The following is a 13,561-nucleotide window of genomic DNA, read 5'->3' as shown; positions in this document are numbered from 1 at the left end:
ACTTGCTCAGGGGAAGGACCCACTTCCCCTGTCTTGTGCAGTAATAGTATCAGCGGCAGGAATCGCACACCCCCCGACAATGACGAGATTCATTGTCAGTTCCCAAGAGCCTCCGCTGCGCTGGGCTCTGCACTTTGGATCCCCAGAAATCCCGTAAGGGGCTGCCATTATCTCAAGTTTGAAAGTGTACCATCTGGGCCCAGAGAGGTTGAACACCTTGCTGAGACACACACACATGCTAGCACTGGGATGCGGACCAGGGACCAGCACAGACCCACTTGCAGGGTGTTGACCTTCTCTACTTTTGTCCTTGTTCAACCCTGTGTCCATAGTATCTCCACCCTGAGGTGGATGCCCTCTCATCCACCTCAATGTCCCCAGCCTGCAATTGTAGAGGCAAAAATCCATGCTAGCGATTTTACCCTTTCCCTGGATTTTGGTCTGATCCCCTCCAGACCTAGAACTTGAGCTTATGAAGGGCCTGCTGCGGTCGGGGCCTGGCACTGGCTGAGAAGGTGCAGGGGTCACAAGGTCACATTTTCTATGTTATCGTCTTGTGCTCTCATTGTCATAGCATCTCAACAAACCCTTGTTTGGTGCTACTGTCTGTTGAGCCCCGAGGAGCTGCACCGTGTGTAGGTTCTTGTGTCTAGAAGGTGGCCCAGTGGCTGTTAGGTGGAGGTGACCCACACGCCCGAGGCCGTGGGAGGGTGGTGCAGCCGGCTGCACTGGGCAGCACCCAGGCCTCCTCATCCCTGGGGCAGCTGAGCAGCTCTGGCCGAGGTGGGGGAGCACTCTAGCCCCTCAGGGGTGCTGTTTTCTGTGCTTTCTTTTTGGGGGGCGTGTAAGGCTTCCTCCCTCATCCAGAAGGCAGGAGACTCCAGAAAATGTCTCTGCGAACACTGTTCTGAAGGGTCCCTCTCCCTCAGCCCCCGGGTCGGGCGCCCGGCCCCCCGCCAGCCGGTTAAAACGTCTCCCTGCTGGTTTTTTGCAGTCAGAGCCAGCAGCCCATTCTTTTGCTTCTTCTGAAGCAGATGACCAGGAAGTGTCGGAAGAGAGTTTTGAGGAGCGGAAGTATCCTGGGGAAGTTACCCTGACCAACTTTAAGATGAAGTTTCTCTCCAAGGACATAAAGAAGGAGCTGCTCACGTAAGTGCCCACCTGGGCCAAGAGGGCTCCCCGAGAACCTTCATTGTCTGGAAGAAAGTGCGCCCTGGTCTGAGTCCCTGATGACCGGATCTGCTCAGCCCCAGGCCTCGTCCCTGCCCCAGCTCAGCTCCAACCGTCCTCTTGGCCGGAGAGGTTGGGCGTCCTGCACGACGACCCTCTTGAGCCCGGCAATGGGTGACAGGTTTCCCGTCACCTCTGCGCTGCACTTGGATCTAACACAACCTTCTAAAGTGTAAGAGCAAGGAAGAGCCGCTGTTCGGGCCACAACAGGACGAGGGCCGAGGGAAGCTGACCCTCTCCTGAGCCACAGCCGTCTGCCCTGGCTCTCAGAGCCCAGGTCTGACGTGCACTCAGTGCCCTCGGCTCTGGCAGCCCAGCCAGCCCCTTTGAGTTGGTCTCCATGGGGTCCAAGCAGATGCCATTGCAGACTGGGGAAGCTGCTGGTAGATAGGAGTCACCCCATGGTTGGATGCCACCCCACAGCCTTTTGGTCAAACCTCCTTGGAGAACTGCTTCTTCTATAGGACTGTGGGAGGCTGTATCTGGCACATGCACCGCCGGGGACCCAGCCTTCCCCTGTGCTCAGTTTGTCCCTGGGGTTCCATTCTCCTTGCTATGAACCAAACCTATAGCTGACTCTTCTCAGGCTCTGGTCTGGGACCTTATCCTCAGGGAGGGTCATGCCGCTTTAGGAAAGAACTGCCTGTCTACACGTTCATGGGTGCACACACGTGTGCATGCAGAGGCATCCTAGCTTCGAGCTGAGCTTGAATTTGGTTCCTTCTTCCTCCTTGAGTTAAGTTGTGTGGGAGAAGCTTGCAGTCCGAGGACCAAGGGGGGAGGAATCGCCCCTTGGCTCGTGGGTGAGTCAAGAACAAGCGTCAGCCACTCTCCCCGAGCGGGTTCCGCCCGGGGGGCAGGCCTGGCAGGTGTGCCTTGCTCTCTGTTCTGACACTATTTTTCCTTTGTTCAGCTGCCCCACCCCTGGCTGTGATGGCAGTGGCCACATCACCGGGAACTATGCCTCTCACCGCAGGTTCGTCCCTGCTCGGGTCCAGCCTGGCCTGGGTGCTGTGTGGTGGGTCTTCCCCTCCCCTCCTCTGCTCCCTCTCTGGCTCACCCCAGTGTCCCATCTCTTCTCTTTCAGCCTCTCTGGTTGCCCTCTTGCTGACAAGAGCCTCAGAAACCTCATGGCTGCCCATTCTGCTGACCTCAAGTATGTCTGCCCTCCTGGCCTCCCGTCTCTTGGGTGGCTCCCTTGCTCTGTTCTCTCCTTCCATGAGGCCCCAGCCAAAGTCGGCCTTCTCCAGGGCTCCAGCCCCAGGGGAGCCCCTCCCAGCAGGATGGGGCAGAGAGACAGGCCATGGAGGGGCCGACCTGCTTGCCGGGGGCTCCTGCTGCTGCCGCCTGTGTGTCTCTGCTCTGAGTGTTGCTGTCTGCCTGTCCCTTGCTGCAGGCCCCTGTGCTGCCCTTGGCCCTGCCGACTACTCTGAGGACAGAGGGCCGGAGGACCCGCCTCTAGTTGCTGATGGCCCAGCCCACCCTCCCTCTCCCGAGGACCCAGTATGGGGTTGTCTGGGCCTGCTTCTGTCACTGCCCTTGCGGTGTGGGAGAAGCCCAGAGCTGGCCTTGGCTTCTAAGTCTTGCTGTGGTTCAGCGGGCTTCAGGCTGCGCGGCTCTCGCTAAGGGATCTGGGTGCTGACAATGCAAGAGAAAACTCTTTGCCCTGCCCTTCTCCTACGACCCCTGCAGCTGCTTCTGTCTTGGCCCCTGGTGATCCTCCCAGATATGCCTCTCCATGCTCATCCCTTCTCTTTGCGGAGCATCCCCTCTTTCTGCTTTTCCTCCCTGTCCCTAACACACAGGCAGGCCAGGCCTTGTGGGCATCAGCTAGCCTGCCTGACCACCCTGCTCAAATGTGATGGAAGCACCCAGAGGTTTCCCAGGTTATCAGTGTCCTCTTGGGGCTGGAGCTGGGGACTGTCATTGCCTTTGGTTTTTATGCATTCGGTTGAGCCACTGTGACCCTGAGCCATGCAGTGCTGACCCTGGGCTCCCAGGCTGAGCAGAGGCTCGGGAAGGAGGTCCTAACTCTGCCCTCTCAGCTCACTCCCTCTCCAGGGGTGTTCGTCCCTGCCTTGAGCCTCCCTACTGGGTGCCACGGAATCTAGGCTCATTCCGTCTGGGGCCAGACAGGAGCCAGGGCCCTAGGGCCTCTAAGATGAGGAGCTGTTGCTGCCAAAGGGGCCTGAGCTGATTTAGAAACAGGGCAGAAAGCTCTAGATCTCTAGAGTGCCCCCATCCTGCCAGCTTCCTCTTTGTCACTCTGGGGAGGCTGTTCTGGTCCCAGCAGCCAGAAGCGTGTCATTGCCCCTTGTTACCAATGGGGCCCTCTGTTCTGGGCAAGGTCCACCACCAGAATCATCCTTCTAGGAGCTAACAGCTTTAACGTGAACATTTTCTGAGGCTCAGCTCATCATGGCAGATTCACACGCTCACCCAACCACTCCTGTGTCCGGCCCCAGACATCCAGGTGAAACCATCCGTCCTGCAGGCTCAGGACCCTCTTCCCCAACCTCCCGTCCCTTTCCTTCCTCTCTTCTCGTAACGTCTTTCCCATGTTCTTTTTTCCTATTTCCTTTTCCAACTCAACTTGCATTTTAACTGTAATCAGTTTTCATGGTTTTCCAGTTTGAGGGCCGGAATGATTTTAGAGCTCTCAGACCTTTCTTCCTGCAGAGCAGGTGCTCAGGGCCTGGTCTGGGTCTGGAAACATGGCCATCTGGGAGGGTTAGTGCTCGTCTACAGCTAAGAGCCTGTGAGGAACCTTAACCCAAACTGGTTTAGAAATAACAACAGAAGGTCTTGTGTGGAAATAAGTCACTCATCCGCTCTGGCAAGGTCCGGGAAGGTGCCCAGACTACCCCCAAGCTCTTCTCTGGCCCCAGAGGTCTTTCTGTGGGAGTCAACTCTGTCCTCTCGGGCCACAGCGAGGGCTCGGGGTGGATGCGGGCAGGCCTCCAACATGGTCCTGGCGTGCTGGTGAGGAAGCCGGCTTCCTCCTCCCTCCTCCTGTCCAGTGGGCATCTTCTAGAGGCTGCTCCTGACCAGCCTTGTGGCGGTGATGGGGGAAGGTGACCTGTCCCCAGAGAGGAAAAGACACCTACATCACTGCCTTGCAAACAGGGCTCCTTTGGTGGCCTCCCTATCAATAACTGGGTGCAGTGACAGCCTCAGATCGTGTGTTTTCTGTGCTTTAATCGAATCCCAAGGGCATTTGCTCTTCCCTACCAAGTGCCCAGTGTGGTCAGGGGCTGGGGACACGGCTGCCTCGGGCCACTCAGCCCAGTCTGTGTGTGGGGAGTTGAGGTGCAGGGTGTGTACCCTGCAAGGGGTGTGATGGGGACTCTGACAGGTGGGGGTGGCAGACTCACCATGGGACACGGATGGGGCTCTGAGACGAGACCTGGTGTGTGCCATCAAGCTATAGTGTGTCCTTTAGACACAGGATTCTTCCTCTTGCCCAGACAATGCACTCAGAAGCAGATGGTGGGAGGGTTCCTGCAACTGACCCTGTGGGTCCTCAGGGGCATGAGAGTGGCTGACACAGCCAGTGCCCAGCATGGATACCTGCTTCTCTAGCCACATGAACGTCATCTTCTACTGGCCACGTCTTTCGGGAAAAGCCATTGAATTGGGCCTTGGCAAGGAGTACATGTGCCCGCACCCCCCCCCGCCTCCGCCCCGGTCTGGAGAAGGTGTGCCTCAGTGCACCCCCTTGTGCTGGGGCCTGGCAGGGACCATCCCCATGTGCATGCTCTCTCCTGCCAGCCTTACTCACAGGTGCCACGGGGGCTGCACCAGAGACCAGACCTGCACTTACAGGCATCAAGGCCTGGGGCTGCTGATGCCCTGCCCACCACCTGCAGCACTGAACCTGAGTTCTGTCATGTTTTCCCGAAGCCGAGAAAGAGTGGAGCCCCAGGCGGCCACCTGAGCACCTGCAAACCCGGGAAGGAGAAGCACCCTCCTCAGTCTCTGCACTTAGCCTTCCAGAGAGCAGGAACAGGGCTCCTGCTAGCGCGGGCCATGAGAATGCTTGGCAGGGCACTCTGAGCTGAGGCGGGGGCAGTGAGGCATCAACAGGGCCTTGGCCTCAGCGGAGAGTAGTGTGAGGCATACCACGACATGCCTGAAGGACTTGGTGCCCACAGCAAGGGGCCAACCACTGCAGCTCACACACTGGGACCCTGGATGATGCAGAGGCACAAAGTGTCCCAGCAGGACCTTTGTAGGGGTTGGGGGTTTGTGTGAAAGGAGTGAAGCTCATGTAGAAGCAGGTGGTGTGTGGTTTCTATTAAAATGCAAAAACCTTCTTGCCCTAGACGTGTGTGGGTTGAAATGTGACCACACATGACCAGAGTAGGAGCCATCCTAATCTCACAGGGTTTGAGTTATCCCTAAATCCGACAGGAGGGCGATTGGACCGGCGGGCCTGCTGGCAGCCCTGCTGGCAGCCCAGGGAGGCTTCCCATGTGTGGCCCGCAGGACAGGGATGAAGGGGACAGCCTCGAGAAAGACGTGGGATTGGAGAAGAAGCTGGTGGGATGGGCATTGACCCCTCCCCTGTTGCCACACCAGCTTTGCGCTTCCTCTGATGGGGACAGGCAGTCCTGGCCTGCTGAGTTCTAGCAGGCAGCCGAAGAGCTGTGGGGGGTCCTTTGGCTGTGCCGGCTTCCTCTGCAGCTTCCTGCTGCAAACGCCAGAGGCTGCATTGGCCGGTGGAAGAGGGTGCTGAGGAAGGGCCGTGGGCACAGCACAGGGGCCTAAGGGCCTTAGAGAACTCTATTGATTGAGAGGCAGCGACCTGTGTCCTGTTTCAGCCGATGTGAGTCCCCATAACCCTCTTGGGCCTCGGCTGCCACGGTTTCTTCTCTGTGTGAGGATGAAACCAGAACTGGCAGATGAGTGTTCTGTGAGATCCCAGATGCAAACACCAAGGTCCTGCCAGTCCCCCGGGGTTGGAGCTGCGCCCTTCCATGGAACAAAGTACAGAGTGGCAGACCTGCTCCAGAGGTTTCTGGTGGATCCACCTGCAGAATCAGGCACACCTCCCCATTCTGGTACCAGCAGGAACTCACGCACTCTTCCGCCATGGACATTCAGGGAAGAATAATTTAAGAAAACCCATACTTGTGTATTAAAGTGTAATTTTCACCTTCTATGGGATATGTTTGTCAAACATTTTGGACGCATCAAGTTGGGCTTCTGTGTTTTGTGTCCCCCTCCTCACCCTTGGCCAGTGCCTGCCACCGCTGAACAGCCCCTGGATGTGGGACTTCGGCACTCACTGAGAAATCCATCTCTAGGTGACGGCGCTGTGGACGGTGTGTCATGCGTGCTCGGTAGACATCAGTTCATTCGCTCAGATGGTGGCGACCCTCCATGAAAACAACCCCTCTTCCTCCTAATCATGTCAAGGAAGAGGAGCCCATCTTAGATGTTAGGGTTGCCTTTCTGAATGCTGTTTAAAGGCCCATATGTGTTCTGGAACCTTCTAGTCCAGCCTAGAACCCCATCGAAGGCTGAAATGGGAGCCCATGATTCCTGCAGTGGAGATGTGCTCTTGTCTTGGCCTTCTCGGACCCCTTGGGGAGACCGGGTGGCAACTTTCTGAAGGCCAGGCGTCATGGCAGCAGGCTGGCCAGGACATGCACGCCATTTCTGAGACCAGTGCTGAGGAGGCGGGTGGGACCACTTGGGGGCTGGGCACAGAGGGGGACCTTTCTGGTCAAGTGTCTTCCCTGGCTCTGGTTCCAGCTCCGCTGTCCTCCACAGGTGCCCCACACCCGGCTGTGACGGCTCTGGCCACATAACGGGGAACTACGCCTCACACCGAAGGTGAGCCTCCCGTGCCCCGGGTTACCAGGCCAGACGGAGTGGGATGGGTCTCTTCCTCAGACAAAGTTGCAGTGCCCCAAATAAGACAGTAATGTTGCTGGCAACTGGAGCCTGATTCATCTGTCATCTGAATTGATGTTCCTGAAGCCCGATCAGGTCGCCCTCTGCCACCAGACCTAAAGGGCTCGTGGTGACACCTCCTGCCATCGCCCTCCTGCCCTCGAGAGTGCTCCAGGACAGAAGTTCCCTTGGGATCCCCTGGGGGCGGCTGGCCACAGAGCTGGAAGGGATGGGTGGAGCAGATGGGTGTGAAAAGTTGCTGTTCTGGGACCACAGTGGCTTTTTTTCCCTTTTTCAAAACTAGCTTGTCAGGCTGCCCTCGTGCCAAGAAAAGTGGAGCCAGGGTGACACCCACCAAGGACGACAAGGAAGACCCCGAGCTGATGAAGTAAGTTGGTGTCTTGCTGACTCCTGTGGTTGTTTTGCAGAATTGGGATGCTCCTGTATGTTATAATTTTAAAAAAGCTCCTTCTAGACTTCTTTTTCATTAACACAGCTGGTCAATGACCATGCCCATTTTTACCAAAATTCTCCTACTGTGCATGTGGACACCTATGAAGCTGTGAGCCATGTGTGTTGTATCAAGGGCACGCACAGGCACTGGCTTCTGTCTGGGCTCCTCAGATCTGGGGGTATTTGATGGGGCCAGGAGAGGCAAAGGGCCCTGCTGCCTGTGCACCTGGGGGGGTCACCTGGGTGAGGGCTCAGGGCATGGAGCAGCCCCACAGGGTGCTCATGGGTATTGAAACCTGCACAGCTGTGGTCTGATGGGAAAGGACAGTTGCAGGAGTCAAGGAGGAGAGGATGGTTAGAAAGATGATCAGTTTTTGAATTGTGTGTGTCTGCACAGTCACATACCGTTGCAGGGAGATGGTATGGAAAGGGGGAGCCCCGGAGGGTCACCCTCAACTGGGACCTCGACACTGCTGTGGGGAGGAGCAACGACATCCTGGGCCTTACATGATTGAAGTCCTTGATACCCACCACTGACCGTCTCATGGGGGGTGCCTAACATGTCATCAGGGGGATTGTGTGTGAACTCTGACCCTGTGAGTGCCCCACTTGGTAGGGGTTGCATCATTGCAAGTTTATGCTTCCAGAAGGGAACTTGCCCCTGAACCCCCTACTTGCCGGTAGGGGCAAGGCTGGGCCACAGGGGCAAACAGAGTGACCCACCATGCAATTTTCCCAGGACTTTCAGAGCTGACAGCGAACAGAACACTGGGTCCTCTTGCCAGCTGAGGAGTGGAAGGGAAGGGTTCTGGCTGCGTCGTGGAGCAAGCCTTAAGGCTGGCTTGGTCAGGGCATAGCCAGGCAGGTGCACAGAAAGCCCGGCTGCCCTGACTGCGTTGCGTTTGGGCCAAGAGTAGCTGGATGCTCACCCCTGCTGAGGGGAGCAGCCTGGACCAAGAGTCAGTAGCTCCTCCTTGGAGCTCACCCCAGCTGCGCCTAAACATCTGCTTGGCTACAGAGGAGATACCTGATTGACCAGCATCACATCCTTCCAAGGGGCTGGCCCCACCAGCTGTTTGGTGTAAAAAGGCTGTGGCTTGTTTATTTAATTTAGTTTTTACAATAAAACTATAATGAATGCTAACTCAAAAATGCAAAGTATGTGGATGTTGGTGTCATGAATGCAGCCCACTAAATGCTAGAATGGAGGAAGAACATTTACCCTTCTGAGAAGCCATATAAACACAAGCTGCTATGGATGTAGAAAGGATCCTGCTGTAGGGTTATGATAAGTGAATTGTGTTGCATTTGCAAATGATTAAAATCAAGATCAGCATTTTTCAAGTTAACTGGGAAAAATGGTTTTCTTCCTCCTAATGTGCTGTCAACTTTGCTTTTTAAAAAACAAGATTTTTGCGGCCAAGTGGAGAATATAACTTAGAAGCAGGTCAGCATTTACAGGATGGATGAAGTTCCTAATGGCTCCATGGCAAGGCAGCGGGGGGGGGGCGCCCATTCAGCACCTCCATTTTATAGGGCCTCCTCCCCAGCCATAAACTTTAACTGTATTTATAACTGACTGTCATCTTTAAACAAGTGCAGACCGCAGCAGAAACTTTAATCAGTGCATCAGGTCCTGTCGAGTGATGGGATTTTGTGAGCATGTGCTTGCTCGCTGTGATTGTGGAAGGCTGGGGGAGGAAGAGTTCCCTTTTATGACATCTTGTGTCTGCACCATTTGAGATTAAGTCATGTCAGTACATTGTGGTAAATCCCTTTGGCCAAAACGAAATAACTGGCCATAAAAGTTTGTGGATGTTCCAGTGTGGGGGTTAGGAGCTCAACGCCTGTCGCCTGTGGAGAGCCCCCCACACCCACCACGGTCCCCAGCCACACTGACATCTGACAAAAGAGATGCGCCTCCGACCTTGGGGTCCTGGTGGCCCCACCCCTGGCTCACCTCGGAGGTACAGAAGCTGACTGACTTGGCCCCCCACACACTCTTAGTGTGAGGTCACCTGGTAGCTCTGAAGATTTGGACACTGGGTGTGGAGGGGAAGAAAAGCAGTGTTGCTGTCCACGTGTCTGAAATACCCCCTATGAATAAATTCCAGGGAGTCATTCTTGATGAAGAGGGTTAGGGGTTTTGCAAAGAATGTGAGTAAAAGGAATTCAGATTCAACTGTGTGCTGTAACTGTGAAGAGCTGCCTCTCATTTGGTCTTTTGATCTTGTTCTGTTGGGGGTTCAGACGTGCTTCAGGGTCCGCTGGGACCCCACAGCTGGGCGGTACCCAGGTGTGAGGGGCAGACATAGAGCGGATCCTCCCCAAGTCCCTTGCAGGGCCCGTGGCAGTATCTTCACTCTGGACTGATTGCCGAGATGACCTTGGACCGGCTCAGGGCCATCCTGCATGTCTGAGGCCCACGTGTGTGGGATGAAGAAGAGAGAGGGATGGGCACCAAGAGAGGAGACAAGTGAGGACGGATCCAGGCCAAGGAGGCTAGGAAAATGTCTGCAGTGGCCACCTTGGGGGCGAGGCCACAGTGTAGGGGCAACTTCTGGGCAGCAAGGCCCTGTCCCCTCACCGGCTGCAGCAGGAGCCCCCGGGCGGCCCTTGCCCTCCAAAAGACTTCCTGCCTCTGACTTCCCCACCCCAGAGACCTCTCTCTAAACTGGGGCAACATGTCCCTTTTCAAGGTCCTGTGTGTTTGGCAGGCCTGCAGCCCCTAAAAAGTGGGTAAATACAAATGGCAAATTATATGAGTCTCATTTGCTGGAGGGAGAAAACTGAGAACTTGCAGGTGCAGGATCTCATCCTCGGTCAGTTGTTGGTTCCTAGGTGGTCCTGAACTCAGATCCCATGATCCTGAAATGTTGGTGCTCAGAAGGTATTGCAAGGAGTTCCTGGTCCTGGTCTGTCCTGAAGGCCATGAAGGTGGATGGCCGGAGCCCTCTGCATCAGCCAGTTTTCTGTGGTGCACGGATTCCAATGGCAGCATGAGGGGGATTCACTCTGAACCTTTCTCCAGTTACCTCACCTGTTCCTGGGGCTTGTGTTATTTCCTCAAGGGATTCTCTCCTTGTCCTGGAACAACCTGAACAAAGGAAAATGCCACTCCAACCCAGCCTCGGGCAGGAAGCATGATGGAATGTCTGAACTGAGTCTTTCTTGCATGAGCCCTGTGGCCTGGGTTCTTCCTTCCAGAACACACATTTCAGATGTGGCGAAGCTGGGACATCTATGGACATCATGCCTTGACAGTCTCATTTTGGGATGCTGTAGGGTGATGGGGCCTCTGCTGTCCCCACACTGCATGGCTGCAGGTTCACTTGTGACCTTCTGTGACCCCCAGGGCCCCCGGCACTTTGCTTGGTGCAGTCCCTAGGGTGTGGCCTCCACATTGCTGGGGCGATGTAGACGTGATGTGGCAGCAAGGTCTAGGTGTAGACCCAGAGGCTCCAGAGAGCTAGCCCAGGGCCCAGGGGCATCATGGCTCCTGAGGGGTGGGGACAGAGGGTAGCTGCTGACCTTCCAGGGATGCAGGGGGCGAGAGGCTGCGGCTGGAGAGGGAACATGATCCCTGCTGCCTTTGTGTCTGGTTGGGAAGGCTTCAGGAATCACTCGGACAGTGGGAGTTTATCCAGGAGCCCCCAGCAGTCTCAGTGTCTGGCCTGGGAGAGTCTCTGGGCTTCTCCTCCCTCCTGCAGTGCCCTGTGCTCACCTCTGACCTCTCTGTGCCAGGTGCCCTGTTCCAGGCTGTGTGGGGCTTGGTCACATCAGCGGCAAATACGCCTCCCACCGAAGTGCATCTGGCTGCCCACTGGCCGCCCGGAGGCAGAAGGAGGGTTCCCTTAACGGCTCACCCTTTTCCTGGAAATCTCTGAAGAACGAGGGGCCGACCTGCCCCACTCCAGGCTGTGATGGCTCTGGCCACGCCAACGGTAGCTTCCTCACTCACAGGAGGTAACTGCCCAGCACATCCTGCGTTTCATCGGGACCCCAGCCTTGGGCGTGTGAGCAAGTTTCTTCAAGAGGGGCCAGGCTAGGGCTCTGTCGTGGCCTATGGTTTCTCTAGGGAAAAGCAAGGCCCAGAATGGTAGCCGACGGGGGGAAGCCATAGACAGTCTGTGGGGGCGAGATCATGGTGTTTGTGACACGTGTCAGCCCATGTGGCTGCTGTCATGAGCCCCCTTCTACAACCCGGGAGAGTCCCTCCAGCAGGAGTGAGCAGAGCCCTGAGTCTGGTGTGTGCATTCCGGAGACAGGCCGCCAGCTTCTCAGGAGAGGCTTTGTCGTACCTCGTGCCCCTCCCGCTGGGGCCTCTTCTTTGACCTTTGGGTCTAGGCCTCTGCCTGCTGTGGAAGGGACATGGTGGCCAGAGCCCTCCCTGCCTGGGCTCTCGCTTGCCCCCCAATACCTGCTCCAGGGCTGGGGGGGCCTTGGATCCCCCATTCTCTTCCTCTGTGTGCCAGGCAGCTGAGGTGTTGGCCGAGGTGCAGGGGGTTACCACACAGTCCTTCAGAAACCTCCTTTGTCTTTCTTTTGTTCTGCCCTTGTCTCTCCACCTACAAGATTAATTAGCTCATTCATTCCACAAGCCTTTACCGAGGGTCCACCACACACCAGGCCCTGAGATAGAGCAGAGAACAAGAGTTGATCTCAGCCAGGCGGGTGGGGCACCGACTATAAGCAAACAAATGAGTGAGGTACCTAGGATGGCCAAAGGGGTAGATGCTGTGGGCAGAATAGTGGCAGGGAGGAGTGAGGGAGGCCTCTCTGAGAAAGGGGTAAGGCGCTGGCCCCACAACATCTGGGGATGAACCTTTAGGGCAGTGGCCCGAGCTGGGAAAGCCCTGGGGGCTGGGGCCAGGGAACAGGGAGCAAAAGGAGATAAATGAGAAAGTTCCAAGCCAGGATCCTACCAGGCTGCCAGCCAGTGAGGACTTGGTTTCATTATGATGTGTCATCTTGGCCTGGCCCTTGGTGTGTGACTTTGGACTGGTTTTTGGTGTGTGACCTTTGCTTCCAGCTTATCCGGCTGTCCTAGAGCAACCTTTGCTGGAAAGAAGGGAAAAGTCTCAGGGGATGAGGTTCTCAGCGCGAAGTTCAAGACGAGTGATGGTAAGGTTCCTGTAGTTCCTCCAAGTGATCTCTCTGACCTGGGTGAGTGAGCAGTGCTGGTGGAAGGGGTTAAGGAAGCAGAGTCCCTCCTGGACTGGGTCATGGTGGAGACAGACCCCTGGCCTGAGCCGACAGGTCTCCCAGCCTCAGCTCTGAACCCCTGGTTGCCTGGAGTCTGGGCTCCTGGCCCTCAAGTGGCCATGCTTGCTCTAACTTAGGTATTGGTAAGTGTTGGTGTCAGAGAACCCTGCTGGCAGCATCAGAAGCCACGTTCTCGGGGTTTGTGGAGTTGTGAATTCAGTTTCAAGGAAGAGGGAAGCTGAGGAAATTCAGCACCACCTGGAAAACTTCCATCTTTATTTTAGCGATTAATACCTGCCAGAGAGATTTATATCCTCCTATCACCCAGGGTCAGGAGGCAGATGTAGACATAGGGCTACTAGTCTCCGAGCCCAACTGTTCCAGCATGACATGTGGGATATGAGCTGTCCAGCATGCCAGGCCAGTTACCTCTGTTTGGAAAGGGTCCTTTGTTCCACCTAGAAAATAGGCCTCCACTGCACCCCCACATGCTGGCCTGGGCGTAAAGCCAAGAGCCACAACCAAGGTTTTTCTCTGGAGCAGTATTGGAGAATGATGAGGAGATCAAGCAGCTGAACCAGGAGATTCGTGACCTGAATGAGTCCAACTCTGAGATGGAGGCCGCCATGGTGCAGCTGCAGTCCCAGGTGGGTGGCACAACTGTAGTCCCAGGTGCAGTCCCAGGTGGGTGGCCCAGCTGCAGTCCCAGATGGGTGGTGCAGCTGCAGTCCCAGGTGCAGGCCCAGGTGGGTGGCGCAGCTGCAGTCCCAGG

The 13,561-nt window shown here is 56.2% G+C and overlaps 1 protein-coding gene across 7 annotated transcripts in view; it reads left to right on the top strand.

The window, feature by feature from the left end:
- The window catches only part of MYT1 (myelin transcription factor 1), a 66,562-nt gene that overhangs the window by 50,148 nt on the left and 2,853 nt on the right, over positions 1 to 13,561 (top strand). For all 7 annotated transcript variants that reach the window (XM_025864947.2, XM_073888307.1, XM_073888309.1 and 4 more), the window contains 8 exons: positions 995 to 1,149; positions 2,144 to 2,206; positions 2,318 to 2,386; positions 7,009 to 7,071; positions 7,436 to 7,519; positions 11,329 to 11,550; positions 12,617 to 12,708; positions 13,333 to 13,436. In XM_025864947.2, the coding sequence (XP_025720732.2) occupies positions 995 to 1,149; positions 2,144 to 2,206; positions 2,318 to 2,386; positions 7,009 to 7,071; positions 7,436 to 7,519; positions 11,329 to 11,550; positions 12,617 to 12,708; positions 13,333 to 13,436 (852 nt within the window). The remainder of the gene's footprint in view (positions 1 to 994; positions 1,150 to 2,143; positions 2,207 to 2,317; positions 2,387 to 7,008; positions 7,072 to 7,435; positions 7,520 to 11,328; positions 11,551 to 12,616; positions 12,709 to 13,332; positions 13,437 to 13,561) is intronic.

This window comes from Callorhinus ursinus, unplaced genomic scaffold (genome assembly GCF_003265705.2).
Source record: "Callorhinus ursinus isolate GAN/ISIS: 27379988/994484 unplaced genomic scaffold, GSC_fseal_2.0 scaffold89, whole genome shotgun sequence".
NCBI lineage: Eukaryota > Metazoa > Chordata > Mammalia > Carnivora > Otariidae > Callorhinus > Callorhinus ursinus.
Note: the sequence above shows the minus strand (reverse complement) of the source record. Positions and strands in the feature narration are given on the sequence as shown.